The sequence below is a fragment of the Nesoenas mayeri genome (genome assembly GCF_963082525.1).
Source record: "Nesoenas mayeri genome assembly, chromosome: 2".
NCBI classification, from domain to species: domain Eukaryota; kingdom Metazoa; phylum Chordata; class Aves; order Columbiformes; family Columbidae; genus Nesoenas; species Nesoenas mayeri.
The window spans coordinates 153162663-153184607 of NC_137543.1; the positions used below are offsets into that span (position 1 = coordinate 153162663).

Here is a 21945-nt window from a genome sequence, read left to right on the forward strand (position 1 = left end):
TGTCAAGAACACCTATGAGAACTCCGATCATCAAAGAAATCATCAAGCTGCTGGGATGTTATCAAGGCCAAAAGACCTTCTGTGGAAGCTGGTGAAGGTGACAGAGTGAAAGGAAGGCCTGACCTGTTTTCAGGCTCAACCACTGTTATCAGTACTTCAAGCCAGCCAGTAGTGCTGGTCTCCAAAACTGCCAGTGAAGCTTTTGTTTATCCATCTGTTTCAATAACAACAATAAAACAATGGCTTTTCACACCTATGGCTGTAAAGGGCAATGTATATTACAGCATTGCACAGCAATCCAGTTGCAGCAATGAATACAGATTAATATGCTGTTCATTTAGGTCATGTGCAGTTGATTTACGTGAGTCATGGTCAGACTTTGGTTCAGGAAAAAAGGACAACATATTTACTAGTACTTTATTTTTGGAACAATTAATGCAAAACAGATGTTTTAAGTGAGTCTTTTTTTTCATGATCAACAGAACAATTGGTTCTTTATGAATCATTTAGATGTTTATCAAGTTGCCGCCTACACAAAGCCTTAATGACTAAAATTGGAATATGATCAAAAACACTGGGCCAGATATGCAAACATGGGCCCTCAAGTCCACACTCAATGACTTAGATTAAAGGGTACTTTCTCTGAAGATTTCAGCTACCTACAGCTCCCAGTAAAACCTTCATACAAAAGGAACTGAGGATATTGTGTCTGAAAACGAGGCACCACTCAGAATGGTTTCATTTGGTTACCCATTTATGAGGAAAAGTTTGACTTTTAAGCTCCCACTTCCAATACTGGACACAATACTGAAATACCGATCATACGGAGAACTAAACAGGATTAGTGCTTAAGGTTTATCTTCACTGTTAAAAGACACCATAAACAGTATGGAATTTATAAAGCAAGTCACTCTACCTCCTGTATAGTAGGAACATCAACTGCTGAGTGCACCAGCCTTCTATACATTGGGTGTTTGTTGTCCTTCCCTTTCTTGTTTAGATCTATAGCCTGAAAGGACCATGAGACTGTGTAAGTTATTGCATTTAGACTCTGCTTAAAACACAAAAAAGATTCAAAAAACAAAATAGTTCGGAATATTTCAGATGGGAAATACACAAGGCCGAAGTGTAGATCCACAATCAGACAGATTACACGTGTCTCAAACCTGAAAAATGTCCATTTCAGAGGAGCCACAGGCCCATGGCATAAACTGCTGCTGCCAGAATGGTACTAATTCGAGCAATGAGACATGGTTAAGTGTATGTTCAAATACACACACCGCTCATGACAGCGGAAATAAAATGCCGCCCTCCTCCCCCCTCCATCCTCTGCAGTGCAACCCAACGCTTGGATAAACTGCCCCATTTCAGACTCACCCGCTCCTTCATACGAGACACTATGAATCGCAGGTATGTGCTCATCTCTTGTTTACTTGTGTTTTTCTTCTTGATACTCTGCCAAAGAAAAACAGGATCATATTATTATTTTAAACTCGACTTGAAAATTCATCCAATAAAAATTTTCTCTGCATCATGTTATTTTAAAAGGTAACTTTGCATCACATATCACACAACTTTTTAGGGAAAATATTTCCTGAGAAATTAGTAACACTAACACATCACAACAACTATATTGGTTGCTTTGAATTATATCTGGGCTGAGGACTTCAGCTACAGAAGAATTACTGGTTTTATTTCCACTTGTATCCATAATACTTTGTCAAAACCTCTCATGAAAAAAAAGTGTCTAATTAGAATAAAGCAATAAAGAAAGGCATTTTAGGGAGCAGTTTAAAATTTATTTAATGGTCTTTTTATTAGCAAGGCATTAATATTTTCAGTAAAATAAGAAATTATTTTAAAAATAATACCCTGTACCATCTACAAATTATGTGCTAGTAGGTAAAATGACACCATTTAGGAGGAGGTCAAATAGGCTCTAGCCAGTAAAAACTCAGAGCACTTTTCACTGCTCCAGAAACACAGCACCTGTTGATTTTTGTGGTTCTTCCTTCAAAAAGCCTAATCCAGATTCTGGAACACAGACTGCTTCTTTTTAGCAGGTCAGGATCCAGAGTCCTTCCCCTCACCTTAGACTAGTCTAGAGACTTCTCCCCACCCTCCAAAGTCAATCCAGGCCCATGGGAAGTGCTGCATACAGAAAACGTTCTGCTGAAGAGAAGGTGGCTCCTGCAAATGCTCCTATGAGCCGGCCCGCCCAGCCCCAGCTCGGCAGCTGTGCCTCACAACAGCTGTGCCTTAGAACAGCTGTGCCTTACAACAAACAGCTGCCTGCAGCGCGCCCTCTCCTCTCGCTGCAGCCTGCAAGAGCTCTCCCAGACAAAAGCACAGCCAAACAACACCACGGCTTCCAGGTTTACTATCCTGACGTGATTTCTAACTCCTCACACCTCCTGCAAAAATGTTTATTCCTCCTCCCACCTCTGAATGCCCCGAGTGCCAAGCTGAGTTCTCCCCTTTGCAAGCCTCACGTCACCACCCCTCTGCAAACTGTGTGGACCAAACTGGCTCAGTTACACTTGTCTTCAAATTCTGGTGGGCTTTAGCAAGATCCACGTAATTGTGCACATGACTGTTGCTTAGCATACACAAGGAAAAAACAGAATCTATGTCCTAATAAATAGTGAAAAGAGGTATTAGGCTTATGAACTACTGATCACTAGAAGTGTGCTATGTTTTACCAAATTACTTATATATGACTCTGAACATATAGAGGGAGCAGACACATTGAGTACAGAGCAAGAGTATAAATTACACCTTAGTGCAAAAAAAAGGTAAGATTTGATTGTGTCTCCTCTGTTATATCTCTCCTACAAAACACTGAAGACATAGAGAATCACAGGCTGTCCCTTCTGCTACAATAAATGTGCAACCTATACATCTCAGGATTGTACTTACTACCTCCTCCTTAAATCAAAATTGTACACAGCAGTATCAATGAAGGTGCTTATTTAATTGCTTAGCATTATGCATAGAATCATTACAAACTGTGCTGAAATAGCCATTCAGTCATGAATCTATAGAGATACTACAGTAGGCATAACACCACTGTAGCTTTTTTCTTGACAGGACACTGCCACTGTGGGGTAAAACTCATTATTGTGAAAAGGGCCAGCACTAGGTCTTTCTAACACTTACAGTGCATTTAAGCATTATTTTAAAAACATTAACGGTTCCCAGACCTTCCTGCCAAACTCTGGAACAAGACAGGATTTTATGCTGCAATATACGTCTGAATCACCTTCTTTATATACATGTGTTACTTTGCCTGCTGTGAGAACATGAATTCTGATGGAATTTAATTCACTCATTCAGTTTTGCATAAACCAACATTGCTACTGCAAAGGCAAACCCAAACGTGCGTTAAATTATCTGCATTATGAAACGCTGCTTTTAGGCAGTGGAGTGCCCTAAGCTTGCGAATGACACAGCATTTTAGAAGACTGACACTTATCAGGACACAATAAAATCCACGTGCGCTGACTGGTCCTTCTAGACCTCCTTTTCTGACGTGGTTCTGAATTTATCATCCTTTGAAAGTATTTCAGAATTCATGCGAACCGTTTTTCATGCCCTGTTGGGCAAGACAGTTCGTAAGGGACTGTTGTTAAGATAGATGGTTTACAGTCTTATCCTTCAGATCATGAGAGAAGATAGATAGCTGGCTTTGTATCATTACTGATGTCAGCAATTAATATCATCTTAAGCATCAATGAAAATGATATCATTAACCTGACAATTCAGGCAAACTTGAATTTATCCACTTTTCCTTCAGTTCTCTACATTGATTTATTTTAAGAAAAATTTCATCTCCAGTTTCCTCTACTAAATGTTGAAAGGTAATGAATTTAGAGGATCAGAGACTATGTGCCAGCAAAACGTCTTTTTACGGCAAGGTTGCTCACCCTTTGTAGAAAGCAAGTTATAATCCAACCGCTTCATTCACTTTCCAACAAAGATTAGACCTTTAGGAGGTACCACTTACAAATTCTTTGGAAGCTATAGCGGAAAATGTGTAATTTTTTAATTAAAAAACCCCCTATTATGTATTTTGAAGATGTGCAGTGTTCACAGGGAAGTCAACCTAAAGCCACTTAAAGTGAGAAAGTAGATAATACTAGATTGGGGGTACAATTTGCATAACACCTATTCATATTGCTCTGACACAAAGAAACGTACCCTGTTTCAGGTCCCTTTATAGCCAGAGTGATATAGAAGCAAGTATAAATGAAAATGGGGTCTTTCAGTTTTCTACTTTGGGGAAATGAAAACAATGATGGTGGCTTGTGAATCTGTAAAAGTGACAAGATGCCCTGTGTATCTTTTCCCACAGTCAGATCTACTAAGATACCCTACTGCAAACCCTGTTTAAGTACAAGTGTGTTTTGAGGAAACTGCTACGATTCAATCCAGCCCCAAAAGATTACCAGGATCTTTATATTATAGATACCCTATTGCTAGGATATTATCTTAATATAGGATTGTACTAGGTCTGGCTGGGAGGAAGTTAATTGTCTTCATAGCAGCTCACATGGCGTTGTGGTTTGGATTTGTGACCAAAACAGTGTTGATAACACATCAATGTTTTAAGCACCTACTGAACAGTGTTTGCACAGTGTCATGGCCTTTGTTTTTTCTCACTCCGCTCCCAAAGTGAATAGACCGGGGGGTACGCAAGAGGTTGGGAGGAGACACAACCAGGCAGATGACCCAAACTACCCAAAGAGATACTCCCTGCCATGTAACATCATGTCCAGCAACAGAGAGGGAGAGGAGGCAGTTTAAGGGCATTAGCCATCTTTTGCTCAGGAACTGGATGGGCATCAGTCTACCCATGGAGGGTGGTGAGTGATTGCATCACTTGTTTTGTTCTGTTTTCTTTCTCTCTTCTTCTTTTTCTTCACTTATTAAACAATTTTTATCTCAAACCAAAAGTTTTTTTGCTTCTACTCATATTTTTCCTCTATCCCACTGGGAGTGTGGGAGAAGTGGGAGAGCGGCTGTGTGGTGCTTAGCTGCCTACTGGGGTTAACCCACAACAAGGATGATTCTTAAGTCACATTGAGTTTTAGAGAAATCTGCAATCCTTCTGCTTTGAATTACGGTAAACTGAGAGGCCTGGTCAGACATACATGTTTACATAGGGGATGCAGGAGTCAAAGTAATACACTCCAAAATAGCAGTCTTCATGTAGAAGATGAATGAGATTTGGTAGGTGGAAGGCCAAGGCCGCAACCTCACGCTTTGCCTGTGGGCGTAGGAAATACCTTATATATATTCTCTGCAGCACAGCTATTTCTCAGAAGCTAGTACCTGAAGGCTGGATTTACATTGTTGTTTATATTCAATTTTCCAGATTAATAACACTGGTTAGCTATTAAAAGAGGGTAGCAATACATAGCAGTGTGCAGGTGTGACTTTAGTAATTCTGACATGCTCCTAGTGCAGGCGTTCACCACAAGACTTGAGGAACCACACGAGGTTCACAGCAGCTCGGGGTACTGCTGAGCAGCACTCCATCCTGCGGCAGCACTGTTTACGATGGAAGTGACTATCATCTGCACCCCAAGTTAGCATGTAGCTCTCAGCCCCCATGGTGACAATGGTCACTACGCTGCAGCTGCTGCAAGCTTTCATTTGAAGAGAAAAAAACAGAGAAACTCTGAGAAATGCAAGGTGTTAGTGCCGGCATTCTGTCTAGCTGTAAGAATTGAACTTAAATTTTCTCCACATAAAGAGGTTTCCCTATAAACTCCCTTAACTAATAGATTTTTTCCCTTCCTCTCTCAACTGTCACATGTACACACACATCAAAGAACTTCAGTTCAGTTCAGTGACAGATTAGGTGAAGGCTGCTCAATGACAGATTCATGTTTCTAAGGCATCAGTTCCATTTTCAGAAGCAATTCAGGTTTCCAGGGGTGTATGTGCAGAGGGGAACTATGTGCATGAGTCTAACACACATTTCCCCACTGCTGTTTAGGAGCTCCTCGCTTTACCCACTGGCCTTGGATCTTTTTAGGGCTTAAATTTCCAGAGGAATTTGGTGCTACATACGGAAAGCTTTCCTCCTTCTGCTGCCCTCTCAAACTTCCAGCCCGCAGGTCCCCAGGTTTCCTGTGCCATTAAGAAAGGTCTGTAGGCACATGGGATGGGTCTCAGTATGTGCGGTATGCCCAAAGCAGCATGTGGAAAAGCACCTGCACGAGCAAAATACGGCCTAAAACCTGCCTCTTTCAAGACCATCTACAGTTAAACTAGACTTTCAAAAGCATTAGGTGCTTCTGGAAATGTTACAGCTGAATCTGTAAGTTAGTTTGCACTCGTACGGTGCATTAAGCACCTTCTGAATGTGAAGCATCATATGAATTAAATATGCTTTTATGTGCACAGAGAAGGCGGTAGGAAGCTCTAAGTGGGGGTTTCCCCGCCTTCTCACTGCTCTGGACAAATTCTTTTAGACTTTATTCCATATGCCCAGTTCTGCCGGCTCCCTGACTTACTCCAGGGTGCACGTGGCTGCAAGGGGAACGGGAGGGACCTGCGGAGCACTGACACCTCTCAGGCATAGGTTCTGCGCTGTGTGCTCCCAGTATCAGTCCTACATGAGGACCTTTACCCACCGATCCATGGCTGTTATGTGTGATTGTGCCAAATCCTGCTTATAGAATATGTTTCATCACACCGTTACCTAACGAACTCCTACCGTTATGCCCCATTAAGTCAGTCAATAGAGCCACATTCTTTCTTCCTTCCTCATATTTTACATTAACCATCTTGACTGACAGCTCATACCTAAAATCCCCTGATCTAAGCCCTTGAGTTACTTAAGTAACCTTCATCTTCCTGGGCTTCTAACTTTCTACTGTCATTCTCACTTGTCAAATTTTGTCTGAAGTTGATTGTGAACTGCATGATGGTGTATTTTTATGTACTCTATGAAATACTTAGCATAGTACCAGAACTCAGAAATAGCCTATCTACAGAATAATCAGCAAAGCAGTTAATATCTTAAGCTCTAAAGTTTACTTTACTCTCCTACATATAAACCCCAGAAATATTGAAACACCCACTACGATAGGTAAATTGATTATAATTCTTTGCAAGGCACATGCATGGAAGATCAGTCTCTGATCAGATGACTGTAAAAATTTTGATGTCAAGTGAAACCATATGAATAATTCTTTCTGTCTCACAATTCAAAATCTGTTCCTCTGGGATGAACAATATGTCATCATGCATAATTTTGCCTTTCTATAAAATTATTTTAATACCTGAATTTTTAAAAAAAGTAATAATAATAGCCGGTTACCCCAATATGTGATCAATATTCTCCTGTTCAGATTTTTGGATGTATCTATTTTCCCTCCCAAAAACCACTAGTAATTTTGCAGCACTTTTGGCAGTCTTTAGGTGCTAAATTAACAGCTGGAGAAAATTAATTTCCTCCTTTTATCTAACCAAAGAGTGGCAATAAAGGTACAAGTCTTCTGCATTCTTCAGACATCAAGTTGACTAACCCTGTCTTGAATGGGCCATTCCACGAGTGGGGAGTGTAATCTCTGAAGTTCCTTCAGTACTGAGTCTTTCTCTTCTGACCTCTATATGAGGAATTTTGCTGATAATACCATTTTATTTCACTTAAGACAATGATTAGTCAGCAGTCAGGGAAAATTTTCACTCTCTGCAATGTGTTTTGCATTGAACTTTCTTTGACTCTTGACTCCTGCTGAGAATTATGTAGGGTACAAAATATTCAGACTAGTACTGTCAAATTAAATAAAAAAGCACCAGGAACTGGACATTCTTGCTTATGGATGCAGTGGAAAAAACCCACCAGCAGGGAAACAGAGTTCAGAGTAAGGTTTGCAAGGGACTGTTATAAATGTTATGGGAGGAAAAAATATTTTAAAGTTATGAACAAATCCTTGGCAACGTCCTTTATAAAATGTTTCTGAGTAGTCAAGTGTGCAAGATAAAGCTGCACAGGTTGATTGAACTAGTACAACCAACAATTGTGAAATTAATAATCCAAAGGCTTGCTGACCTTGGCAGCGTTACAGAAGCAATCTTTACATAAGAATGAAGTGTTCTTAGATTATTTCTCCCAATATATGAGGTTTCAAACATACTTCTACTTCACATTTGTAAAGAGCTTTGAAATCCCCAGGCGAAAAGGGCTATGTCCAGTTACAAGAATAAAGTATGAAAATATATGCTTCTTTTTGTCCCAGCTATTCCTTTGCTTGAACATGCATATTTACTGCTGATAATGCAAACTAAATCCCATTGCCCTTATGCAAGATAGTTAAGCTCTGTTACGTCCTCTGGACATCAGCCAGGGCTCTCCAAATTACCATGGCTTTTTGAATATAGGCCTCTCTCTTGCTTTTAAAAGCAAATTAGAGCAGTTGTTTCTGAGGAAGGTGGGGAGAAAGCAGTGGAAGAATACTGAAGCCTGACACAAGGATGCTAACTCCCATGCCAGACTAGGTCTCCTTTGCTTACAGGGGCTGTGAAAGCCTTCTTAGTCCATGTTTGCAGAATTAGGGCTGAAGGAATTCGGATTAGTTACAAGGAAAATAGGAGCTGCCAGCACAGGGGAAAAAAAATGGCAATATTCATGAAAATAGGTTGATCATCATCCAAGGCACCGAGCAAGCCAAAGATCTCTGGGGCAAGAAGTATTTAAGAGCCCCCCAAAATCTTTCCTTAGTCTTTGTATAACAAAAAGGGAACCGATATGCAGAAAGACAGACACAGTGCACACGGTCTGAGTTCCATGGGACTGTTTTCAAGATAAACATTTGTTTAATATTATTGCCATAAAGGATCTCAAGGCTCCAGGACGAAAGACAAACTGTTCTCACAGCTGACCACCCTACGTATCTGTGCATATTTCAGGCAATGATTCAGCATTTCCAGTCTGACGACATCCCTGTTACAAGATAGATGTTACATGCAACTTCTTATACTAGGTAGCTTAAACCATTTACTTTCCCTACTCTCCCCAGCTGTCATCTAAAATTATTGGTAAACTAGAGTGGAGACTGGAGCCAGTTTATCTAATTTTAACTATTTATAAGAACTAGCAATACTTACTATGTGAACCAGCAATTATTACACATAATTATATAAAAATCTGAAAGCAATTCACCTATACATGGACATCTTCGTAATACTGAGCAGTTAGATTAAATGCTAATAAGTCAACATAGAGAAATCCAGTACACGTCCTCATTCTTAACTGTTTTTTCCCTGCCACTCCTTTTTCATTCCTTCCCACTCTCTTGAGGCAGGCTCGATTTCCCTGCTATTTCCCTAAACCCTGAGAGCTCCCAATCTGAGACAACAGGTTTTCCACAGCTGGTTCGAAGGTAACAGCAGTCAGAATGTGCTGTTTAGACACAAAACCAGCCACGTGTTTTCAAAACCTGCTTCTCTGAACTCGGAAGCACCACCAGTCTGCTGCCCTGCAGCCACAGCTTGGCTTGCAGCAAGGGAATTCCCTCTCCCTCCTGCAACCCAAGGCACAGTGCAACTGGCAGTTTCATGCTTTTCTATGGCATTAATTTTATCTTAAACATTTAGATGCATTATTCCCTCAATTTACGGAAATCTAGAAATGTTCTCCACTGGGGAGGCAATGCAGAGATGAGAACAGGAAGGTGTATTGGGCTGGTTCAAGGCCAGGTACCAGTAAGCATCCTGACTAGAATGTTTAGTATTCTAATGACGTGTGGACAACACACTTGCTCATTCTTGGAAATTATATGAAAAATACTCTTTGCTGTCTCCCTACCATACTAATTAAATTAGCAGTTTTAAAGAAAAAGCAATATACTTATGGATGCTATAGGTGAAATCCATATTGGCCTTTTTGCACCAATAGAATACATATAAGTAAATGAGAAGCAGGATTTCACTCTGTATTTTTTGAAACTGCCCTCATCAGTAACATGATTGTGGCTTTATAAAGTAAAATATGATTCCAATAAAATATTAAGAATGCAGTCACCAAAATACAAAAAAAATACATTATGATTCATTAAAATGATGTTAAATAAAAACAGTAGCATCTTATACAGCAATTTGTTTACTCATGTTGAAGATTTCCACAATATACTGCATTCACACGTGGCATACATACGTACACACATTCCCACACAGTATACTGTGTGTGTTCAAATGCATAAGTAAAACTTGCCGGGCTCTTAAAAATGACCATCTGCTACATGCACCATATTTTGGTATCTCTGTATAGATGCTCTAGGTTTGTACCATCGTTTCAATATTCAGTTCTTTATCCATTAACCTGGCCACACCATCTGGACACCTTAATGAATCTATTAATGAATATCAATCCTCTAATCAGCACATGAAATCTCAGAGGTACTCACCCTGCAAACTGGGCACTGCCAGTGACTACTGCTGTCTCTAAGCCTGAACTCATCAGACAAACACTTGGAATGATACACACGAAAACACAGGTCACATATCAACACCTCTCCAGGCAAATGGCATTCAAAACAATACCAGTCATGATTTTCTGTTTCCCAGTCCTACAAAAAATACAAAATATTTTGGTATGACATTCTGTCAAAATCTGCAGGAACTAAGAACAAAATTGATATGTCTTGAAATCCAGCAGCAATTAGACATTATAAACATTTTAAGAAGTGTATAATGTTTGAAAAACAGGGGAAAACCTACACGTTTAAAGATCTTCATCAGTTTAATACATACTAACTCCAATAGAATATGAATGCCAACTTTTAGCTTTTTCAAGTGTCCGATTAGTAACAATTTCAAATATGAGCTCTGTCCACAATGAAAAGTGGGTTTGTTTTCTACTTTTGTGTAAAACACTTGTTGACTTCTCTGTATTAGACTACAAACAAATGTTTGTGCACCTCCACAGACCATACCTACTTCCTTGGACTATTTCCCCTTGTTTTGATTGTTACAATACATTTTCAACTGTAATTTTCAGAAGGGTGGTCCCCTCCAGTCTTTATTCTCTTAAAACTGAAAACTTTTCAGCATCAAAGTTACAAGAAATAAAAGAAATCATGAACTTATTACTGAAAGAAATATTTCTACTAAGCAATCCCAATGCAATTCAAAAAATAGCAAATGTTTCACTTGCAGTGCCATGTAGCACTAGGCTTATTCCTGAAATGTTCTAGAGAAGACAAAGGATATGGTTCTGCTGATGCACAGATGTCTTTAATACACTCTTCCTTGAAAATTCAGCCCCAACGGCCAAATTTTGACCTTTGAAATATGCGCACAAGCTTTGCTGAAGTAAATGAGAGCGGCATGCATATAATTTGGAGGCAGAATTTTGGTCTAGGAATCTACAGTACTAGAACCAAGCAGAATTGCCAGTGGCCACCGTTAAATGTTTGTTTGTTATATGAAATGCCACACTTTTCCCTACGCTTAGATGACAAAATAGTTGTCATATCCTAGGTAAGACTCCCAATGCCTTTTCATGTCAAATGACACTTTTCAATGGGTTCAGATCTCTGAAAAAAATGATTCCTATTCTTCAAAAAATGATCATGATAAAAATCTGATCAAGGTATTTTTAACATCATATTGTGAAGGTGGACTTAATAATTCCCACCAAGTGCCAGAACTGGCATTTGCCTGATTTCCACTCTGCCATGTCTGGGAACTGCGGTCATCACAGCCCTTGTGTGACAGGTCTCCTCCAACGGGGCAGCGGCACAAGTGCTGCACAAAGTGGCACTTCAGTCCCTTAGGCTGAAGAGCAGCCGCGTTGTGTGTGGACATAATTCATTTGACCAGAGCCCCCACAAATATGAGATCTAGGAACAGCCTCAACCCAGATTGCCTACACTGAAATGTATATACTGTGGATGCTGGAATGCAGAGCAGTAAGTTTAGGGGGAAAAAACTCAAATAACCCTTAAGCAACGATTTTAGAATGCAGAAATTTGCCCTCCTTTGTTGTTCAGATTAACAGTGTAACTTGACTCTTCTATTGTTTCCCCTCATTTAATTTTACTTGCCAATTCTGTATCTCTCAGAACAGCACAACAACAGCACTAAATTTGGGTACATGAACACATTCTCATTTCACCAAATCTTTCCCCTTCCACAAAGTCCAGTGGCAATGCACCGTGGGGGCCCTTTCTTTATGATATTTTAGAAACAACTAAAGATACTGCATTGTTGATGTACTTTATTTGCCTGTAGATGAAGAAAAATCAGGATAAAGTATTGCTTTGTATCTCTTTCATATTAACCATAATACTTCTCTACTTTATGAAACTTAAAAAATAATCAGTAAAGGGCCAATTAAGCAAGAAAAAGAATCAGTTTTGATTAAAGATCTAGCCAGATAAAAATCAGAGAAGACCCCAGTAGGTCCCAGCTACTGCGGAATTTCAGCACCAAATCAGGATTCTTAATTTTTATTCATACTACTTAATTACTGATATATCCCAGATATTCCATTGTTAGGAATTATGCTGGCAAAGAGATGTAGAATTTCATAAACATAAAGAAATATACTTGCTGGCAAGAAAAATCATACACTTAAGCCAGAAACCATGCTGTTAAATAAAACACCAGAAGTTTCCTTCAGTATTCACACTGTAAAGTTTTGAAAACATCATTATCACTGAATATAATCACCGAGGTTTTTCACAGACAAGGTTTTTAGTTTAATGCAGTATATTTAGTGCATAGGTATATATAAAACATTCCTTTATGCAATATATTTGAAAAGTTAATAAATAAAAAGGTACATAGCCCTTGGGAACAACACTACACTAGTGACCTCAATAGCAAGGGCAGAGGCATTAGTTTTACTCCAACGACAATGAAATGTTATTGCTCCTCTTGGTTTACATAAGTTTGAACGGGAGGAGAATGTGCTCCCGACACTTTTGTTTTGTTTCGGTTTGTTTTGATGCATTTTCTTTTGAACAGCTCAAACTCTGACTGTCGGTGCTCGGGGTAGGACAGGTCAAAATTCTCCGCCAGCTGCAAACACGGTTAAGTCTGCACTTGGAAAATCCACCACCAGGTGTCATGAGCCACCCCGAAAAGGCCCGACGAGAGGACAACCATCCTACCACCGCCTCCAGCCGCATGTACCGTGTGAGCCACCGCTCAGCCCCAGCAGAGAGCAAAATCATCAACTACATACATACAGAATGCGGACTAAGAATTGGAAGTGATATGGATGATGCGGGTGGTTAATATAGTAAACTAAGCTATCCTAATGGAAGACAGAAACGCAATAGAAAATATGACAGAATTCAAAACCACATAGTGCAAAAATTGTTCACCTTGTTTTTTGCTGCTGTCTGGGAAAAAGGCTGCATACCGTAGGCCTTTCAAAATAAAAACAAAACAAACTTTGTATCTATATTGTAAGCCATCCGATTATCAGGATATACACAAGGCTAGAAAGAAATCATGCACAGTGACCAGGAAATCAATCTGTTATTTCTAACACCTGGTTCCATATTATTTCCTCCTGCATTTCTGGAATGCTAACTAATGCTTTCACCACTTTTTGTTTCTTTAAAACATCCCATGTACTTATATCATTAAAAGAACCCAACACCCGTCTTCTTCCCCATATACACACCCACCACCAGGCCAACTTAAAAATTGTCAGGAATATTAATGGTTCCTAATTACTGCACTCTCTTTGATATATAAACCTTCTTTGGGCATCTAAAAAGGATCCATGTAACATCATTTACTACACACAGAGTGTTGGCCCCACCGAAATCAAAGCAACACCTTCTCTGCTGCTTATTATCAAAGATTAAGCTATGGCTTCACCGATAAAACTCACAGTCCTTATTTGCGTATAAAAGCTGATGTGTTTTCCAGGGGCCATGCAGAATGAAGGAAGGATCTCTGGCATGGGATTCCATGGGCCACGAGCCTTAATTCCTGAGGCAGGGCAGGGGAGGCCTCGGGTCACTGTGCGGGCAGATGAAGAGAATCCCAAGGGCTCAGTGGCACCCAGGGACCGGCCACAGCCCCCCCGGGGCACGGATCCGGCAGCAAAGGTGTAACAGAGGCTTTGCCCCTTCTTTCTGCTCAGCTGCCTGTTGCATGTGTGGGGATCTGCATCAGCAGGGCAGCAAACGTCTGCTTGGGGGGATTGTATTTAATAGCCAAGAGCTGTGCTCTGTTAGGCAGAGTGGGATCTTGCAGTGATACGGGTCACTTGTGGTCACTTGTTCTTTATACTCAAACATTATATTATAAAGGTCACTTTGCATTGACATAAGTAGTTGAGATTTCTCAGCAACACAGATGAAACAATGCAACCATTTTGAAAATACAGCTTAATTTATGACCGACATGTAAGCTTACTTTTTTTGTGATTGTCTTAAGTAGGTTGTCTTAAAGCAAATACATAAATTTATTCTAGAAGTGCAGAAAAACAACATGGGACATAAAATGTCAGGCTATCAAGAACATTTGACAATTTAAATACAGATAAACCCAACAGAAAGGAATGAATCATCACGTCGTAGCCTTTACTGTAGAATAAAATATATAGTTGTTGTCAAGGAAAGAATAATTTTAGTGCATAAAGGAAATGTCCATTATAATGCAAATGTACATGGAAAAGAAATGCTTACTCATTAGTAATGGAGATTTACTTTGCTGTAATTGAAATAGGGAATCTGTATGTTGGAGAATGTGACATCCTGCTGTACAATTAGCATACCATTAAGTAGCACACATGAAGCATATACTGACAGTAAAATTAGCAATAACTTAGAGGTCACAATTGTAACTATTAGGTAACTTCCATACCTTAGCAAGCCCATAATTATTGGGGAAAAAAAAAAGGTGTAAAAACAATTAGTAAATTCTTATTTTCCTATAAATTATATGTAGGCACAGCACATGAAAACAATATAACCCCTTTTCTTAGACTTTGTTTAAAAGGACTACTTTGCCCTTTTATAATGCATATTCCATGAACATAGCTCATTTCTTACCTGTTAATCTGTTTTCTCCAAGTCCCTTAATGGTAGCCCCGATACTCGGTATTAAGTCACTCTACTATCAGGTGAAGAGAGGAAAAGGGTGGGGGGAAAAAGGCAAAACTCTATTCACGAAACTCCCCTTTATGGGGATTTGCTTGTTTCACACTGTTGAACTATTTCCCAAACCATCCAAATTATGGATATCCTTTGGACCCAATCAGAAAGCTAAAAAAAAAGAGGTCACATAGGTGGGGAAAAACAGTTATAAGTCAGTTATCTCTTTGGCGCGCAGTCATGTTTATTTATGAACAGCATACATACAGTTCTGTTGTCCTAAATTCAGTATGATGCAAATGAAGGAAAGCATGTTCCTCGCAGCTCATGGTTCCCAGTATTTCCTGTGTGGCGCTTGTTCCATAGCACTCTTTGGGCTTTTTTTTTCCCCCAGGTGTTCTGTTTCAAGTGCTTCTCCAGAGTTTCTTTGCTGCTTACCTACAGGCTGCTGTGGTGTTTCTCTGTATCTCTCATCCACACTCATGCACACAAAGCTCCTTCTAGATCACTGGATTTTCATCTAGACCCACCTGTGCACAAACTCATGGTCAGCCCTGTGTAGTGTCTATGCTTTAACAGTCCCTAGAGCTCCAGCTGCCCAGTGGATAAAGAACTTAAAACATTTAGTCTAACGGAAGAGTATTAGTAGATACACAATAGATTTCACCCACTTCGTATTGTAACAACACTTTTGGTCTGTCACAGCGGTGAAATCTAGAATGGCAACAAGGTCCGTGCCAGCAGAAAGAAGGTGGTTATGAAATATAAACTATTTAAAAATAGTAATATTTGCATGCTACATTTATCTCAAGACATTTTCAAATCACCAACCCCAAAGTGTCATCTTTTCCTGACTATTTCACAACCCTTTAGAAAACTGGAAAAGATCTCAATGAATGAGTTCCTACCATTTCTCAGATTCACATTTCTTTGATATTTACTGAGATAGGCCATGTCCAATTTGAAGATATCATTTATGGATTCCAGTATTTTAGGATTCAGGAAGAGCCATAAGGAACACTCCTTTCCCTTCTCCCTACCTCCATCAGCTTTAACATGTAAGTTCTTTCAATTTCCGCACCTTCAGCTAAGAGAGAAACTTTTAAAATCTTTGATTCTGGTATTAAGATTTCTTTGTTGGCTTTCAGTAACTCTTCACTGGAACCCAACCAAGTTGACTACCAGTCAGTAGACAGAATGCACTGAAAGAAATACCTCCCACAAGAATTACATGTTACTTTTTTCACATCTTTCCTTCTGCTTTAGGTTTTGCAACCTGCATCCATCATCATCTACTGCTAGGAAGTCATTCCTTATGTTCTGTTCTGAATTGTTCATATTTCAAACTTTCTGCTGCAAATGAAACGCCTTTATTATAATAACAAGCAGTGGTACCGCATTCTACGACAGGTGTATCTACCATACCACCAATCTCCTCTGGTATCCGAGTCCCATCCTAAGGAGGTCTGAGTTTCGGCAGGAACCTATGCCTCCATTCACATTAAACAAAACAGCATCTATTTCTAAACATTTTCTCCATTCTTAATCAATCCCTTTCTGTCTTCTTCAGTCAGCATCTGTTCCCATCAAAGCTTTCTTGATTAGACATGAGCTTTACTACAGATAGTTGTTAAAAGTTTGCAGTGCATTTTACAGCCTTTATGACTCATAAATATAATGAAGCACTGCGGGGACACACTACCTATGCACTCCTGTCCTCCAGTACAAAACCTGACGGAAATGCTTCTTATGCATTTGCTGTAAATAGCACATTGACATTATTTGTCTGTTCACTAATATTTGTCTCAAAGTATAAATACCAGAATCTGTGCCCCACAGAAAAGGCAGTCTGAAACGGGCTCAGACAAGAGCAGTTGTAAGAGCCCTTAGGAACTGTGGAAACGCTAAACTGTGCTCAGCTTTGAAATGTCTCCGCTTGCCCATCTATCCACTCCTTTGGCAATACTCTTGAACTCCCGAGGAACTGCTCTGTAATAAGGAGTTCTACATAATGCAGCTCTTTATTTGTAGAGCTGGACAGATTGGAGCCTTACTCCTTTTTTTTTCAGAGGAACAGACTAGCATTGCGCACCTTTTCCATGCGTGCGGGACTCTTTCTTAAACAGGCTGTATCTCCTTGGGTACAGTGAGAAACCTTCAGCACATCATGGATCTCTGGCAGATGCAGCGGTTTCCACTCAGACACTAGCATGCACCACACACTACCTGGGTCGAACAAACAGTGTGTCACGGAACACCATTCCCCGTATTTTTTCCACCGCAGTGGGGACACTGTGTGTGTTTTTGGCCTCCTCCTGCCCTGCGGCTCAGCCTTCTCATGCCACAACAGCTCCGGCTCCTTTTATCCCTTAGCAAGCGGGAATCCTCCTGTAAACTTGCTTTCGGTAACCCACTGAATCGGCTTTTATCTCTTCATCAGAATGACAGGTTAGGCTCCGAACTGAGGAGGGTATGATTAATTCCTTGATGGCTCAGAGGACTTACTCCATCTTTGCAGCAAGGTAAATAGTGAGCTAGCTGTTTAATAAAGTATTTTCCTTTTATCACTGCTGTACAGGATCCGTACTTGATCAGGATGATTGCTTTACAATGACAAAGCTTCTTAGATCACCCCATGTTTTACATTTACTGTTAGAGTAATGCATTAGAGTAAATTCAGCATCAAAATAAGCTTATTTTCTCCCCACTAGTTTCCCTGTATGTATGTTTTCACCAGATACATTGCCTCCTGTTTTGCATCTATTTTTTTTGTACTGCTTTTGCTCATCAAAAGTGCTCAGCAAATAAGCAAGCATCCATCTCTCCTTCAAAGCCAAAACACCACAGCAGCTAGAAACCCTTTATTAAAACTGTTTCACTTTATCTTCTACTTCCTTTTCTAGAAAGCTACCACAGCAGGTAGCTACAATGATGTGTGCTTTTACAGACAGGATAATCTGTCCATCGCAATCAGTTGCCTTTATAGATCCTTCCCTTTGATGACCTGTGCTTCATTTTTTAAAATGGATTTCCATAAGCTGACACTGCAGGACACTTTGTAGGTATTCATTTTTCATATTTTATCACAAATAAATCCAAAGCAATTATGAGTTCATATGTCTGTACAACTACCCAGGCACCTGGCTTAACTTCAGGTACTTTTATCTATCTGTCTGTCTATCTATCTATCTATCTATCTATCTATCTATCTATCTCGCTATCTCGCTATCTCGCTATCTCTCTACCTACCTGTTATGGCCAAGATTTTAATAATCTCAACAATAAACTGTTTTTCTTTTTTATTTCACTATTTTTAATTTCGCTCATTCTAGAAATCAGTTTTATTCTAAAAAGAATGAACACAGAACCATCTGTCAGGAGACGGACCAAAATCTCCTTCTCTGTAGTGCATATTAAACATAGACATATTCATATGCTCGTGATAAGCCATTTCCATTTTCTTCATTGATAACTGCTTCCTCTTCTGATGCAAGAAGACTCGGGTTCTGCAGTGAATTCCACAGCCTCTTAGAACACTTCTGTCTTTCTTGAGTTTAACCTGCAAGCCTAAGTTTGTCTAATTAATTTGTTGCCAGTTTGTCTCAGAAGTCTTTTGTTTCTGGCAGAAACCACCAAAGTTTTCCCTGGATTTCTGCCAAGACAGGTAGATTTTTATTCCCTCTCCTACCTCGTAGTTCCAATATGGACAATTCAGGGTGACAGGCTCCAAAGTAAAGAGCCAGTATCCAGCTCCCAGAGCTGAAGAAGAAGTTTTCTCAAGAAGTGTGGTAGCACGGCAGCAGCCAAAATTGCTGAAACCTCTGTTGTGCTCATCTTCTTAAGCAAAGGAGGCTGAGGGGAGACCTTATCGCTGTCTACAACTACCTGAAAGGAGGCTGTAGCATGGAGGGTGTTGGTCTCTTCTCCCAAGTAACAAGTGACAGGACAAGAGGAAATGGCCTCAAGTTGCACCAGGGGAGGTTCAGGTTGGATATTAGGAAAAAATTCTTCCTGGAAAGGGTTGTCAGTCATTGGAACAGGCTGCCCAGGGAAGTGGTGGAGTCACCATCCCTGGAGGGGTTTAAAAGGCGTTTAGACAAGGTGCTCAGGGCCATGGCTTAGTGCCAGAGTTGGGTTATGGCTGGACTCGATGATCCTGAGGGTCTCTTCCAACTGAAATGATTCTACGATTCTGAGCCCATGAGCTGTGGTCCTGAAGTAAAGTACAAATCTCAGTTTTCCCCCCAAGAAGATCATGTTTGGGTAGCAGTAGTTTACAGTACCAAAGACAATGCAAGTATTCTCCTCCAGGATATTAGAAATAGAAAATAGTTTCAAACAAAAATATTTTTTTTTCTTTCTTCATGTTCCAAGTGAGTTCAAGGTTAATAGAAATTTTCAACTTATCTCCTCAGAAACTGGAGTCGCTTCTGCTATTAACGTCACCATTTTTTACTTAAGTTGAGCCAAGATGAGGTTTGTAGGCTATTTTCATTAAGGAGATAAATCAGTGATGGAGTGAAGTATTTATTAGGTGCAATGCCTTTTATTTCCACATTACATATGTGAAGGTTTTGTTCCCCTAGAAAGAGGATGAATCCAGACCAGAAAGAAACCATCTCTTTGCTTGTGGTTCCAAGTCTCCTTCCAAGAAGAATAGTGCACAGAACAGGTCTCACTCCTTTTTTTTTTTTTTTTTTTTTCTTAAAATATGTTTACCTTGCTTTTCTGGCCTTATCTTCTCCATGGAAGTTTGTAGTGTTTTTCTAGGTTGTCATTTCTGCACATTCAGAAACATTTTATCTGAACCAACAGCAGAGCCTCCTACATCCTCTGCTTAAATCTCCAACTTCTTGTCCACGTCCCTGTGCTGTAGGTGTGGTTGATGTTGTTTCAGCTGTCAGTGATTTACAGGCATGCGGGCTGCATTTATTGTGAATGAAGCTTGAATATTAATAAGCCCATCAGCTTCAATGAAGTTTCATTCAGTGATCAGCATGACATATTAATAAAAGATTCAAAACAGTTTCCAGTGATGCTGAGCATTTTGAACACACAAAGTTAATAAAAACAACACTACTAGGTCTGGGATGGCACAAAAGAGGTAGAAAAGATGCATATTTTCAGAACAAACTCAAGATGGATTGATATCTGTAATCTAGTCCATTAACATAATGTAAGTCCCACGATGGAAGCTTTATAAAGACTAGTTTACTTCAAACCCATAAGTACATTACCATGCTTCAAAACACCCTTTCAATCAGACAAAAATCCCACAACATTTTGTGAAATCTGTGAACAACATCATCAGTATCTCAACTCCAGAATGGTGAGTGAAAGCCTCAAAGAGGAATACAGCATTATATTGGCTGAATTTATAAAAGTCAAGTTGGGAAAGCTGGGAGAGGCAAGTGCAGATGCTGATGAGGCTGTTTTACCAGTTTAAAAGCATCATCTCTTAGGTATGCAATAATATGGACTCTACTAGAGTCATCTTCAGTAATATGCAGATCCTCCAAACAGCGTGAGCTGAGAGGAGAGGGAAGAAATACTCCTGAACAGATGGGAAGCAAAAAACAACATTGGAAAGGAATGCACAGAATTGTTCATGATTCCCAACTCATCTAGAGACAGGCAGAGCCACAGGAAGGGCAGTGAGGCCATTCTCATGAGCCACATGCCAGCAGCCTTAGTGCAAAGGAGGGTCTTGGCTTTAATTCAGCAGGAATTTCTTGTCCATGAGGTGAGAGTTCAGAATTCTGATTTGCTTCTCAAGGACAAAATAGTCTATGCTTTGACTTGGCGATTTGAAAATATTTGCCTTTCTGTACTTTCACAGATCCACAGCAGGATATTACACCAGTGGACTCTAATTTTTGGTTGATTAACGAACAGAATTTTATACTAATACCCTTTGGGATAATAATTTGCAAGAAAAAAAATCATTGCTTTTAGCACACAGTGGAGTGATATAGTGGCAGTCTCTTGGCAAAACAAGGTCTGAATGATGATGGGATGGTATAGGATGGAAAGACAGATAGAAAAGAAAGATTCAAAGAGTTCCAGAACCCCATTTCCCTTGAGTGCTCTCGTGTGACCAGACTGTTATGTGGCCTGACCTTCAAAGCCGCCTCAAACTGTCCCTGAGGTGTGGAAGTAAAGGTGGAAGCTGGCCTGAAATTATAATTAGGAATCTACCTGGAACATTCCAGCCTGGAAAGTCGTCAATTTGTTACAATATGTGAGAAAGAGTAACTCTCGTGTTTTGGGCTAGGTTTGGCTTTGGATCAGTGAATTCACACAGGACTTCAGATTCAAGTCAATATGGATGGATAAGACAAATGGAGAATTTTTTAAACACTGAAGGAGATATTTCTTCATTTGGTTTGACATGTTCTTCCTCTCCGTGCTCTCTAGTTGGAAGAGTTTTCATGATGAAGGCACTGGCTGTCATTATTGCTACTTCATATTATCCTTCTGCTCCTAACTGAAATGAATGGGATGAACATTACAACCATTCCTCAAACTAGTTAGTTTGAAGCCCTTAGCTTGCTAGCAATAACTGGTAGCTAACTAGGTTGGTTTTGGTTGTTGTTGTTGTTTTTTAAATGGAGGGTGGGGGTGTTTTGCTTGTTTTTTGCTTTTGCTTTTTTCGGTTGGTTGGGGTTTTTTTGGTTTGTTTTAATTTAAAGTGTATTTTGCCTACAGAAAAGATTCAAACCCTCACCGTGACCGTTCTTAAGCTTTTTACAATTATCTTCATATTTATGGAGACTCAAGATGACATAGCCAGTTCAAAAAACAGCTTCTGGCTACCAATATTGACCTGGCATGGAAAAATCAATATAATTATAAAAGCAATTAAGGA

At 39.8% G+C, this 21945-nt stretch overlaps 1 protein-coding gene across 3 annotated transcripts in view; it reads right to left on the minus strand.

Moving 5' to 3' along the window:
- ZMYND11 (zinc finger MYND-type containing 11) overlaps positions 1–21945 on the minus strand; it is a 107718-nt gene that overhangs the window by 18016 nt on the left and 67757 nt on the right. The window contains exons 4-7 of one of the 3 annotated variants that reach the window (XM_080339079.1): positions 13350–13394; positions 10422–10583; positions 1378–1455; positions 917–1009 (exon numbers count right to left, since the gene is read on the minus strand). In XM_080339079.1, the coding sequence (XP_080195205.1) occupies positions 917–1009; positions 1378–1455; positions 10422–10583; positions 13350–13394 (378 nt within the window). The remainder of the gene's footprint in view (positions 1–916; positions 1010–1377; positions 1456–10421; positions 10584–13349; positions 13395–21945) is intronic. The other 2 variants (XM_080339080.1, XM_080339081.1) reach the window with 2 other exon arrangements.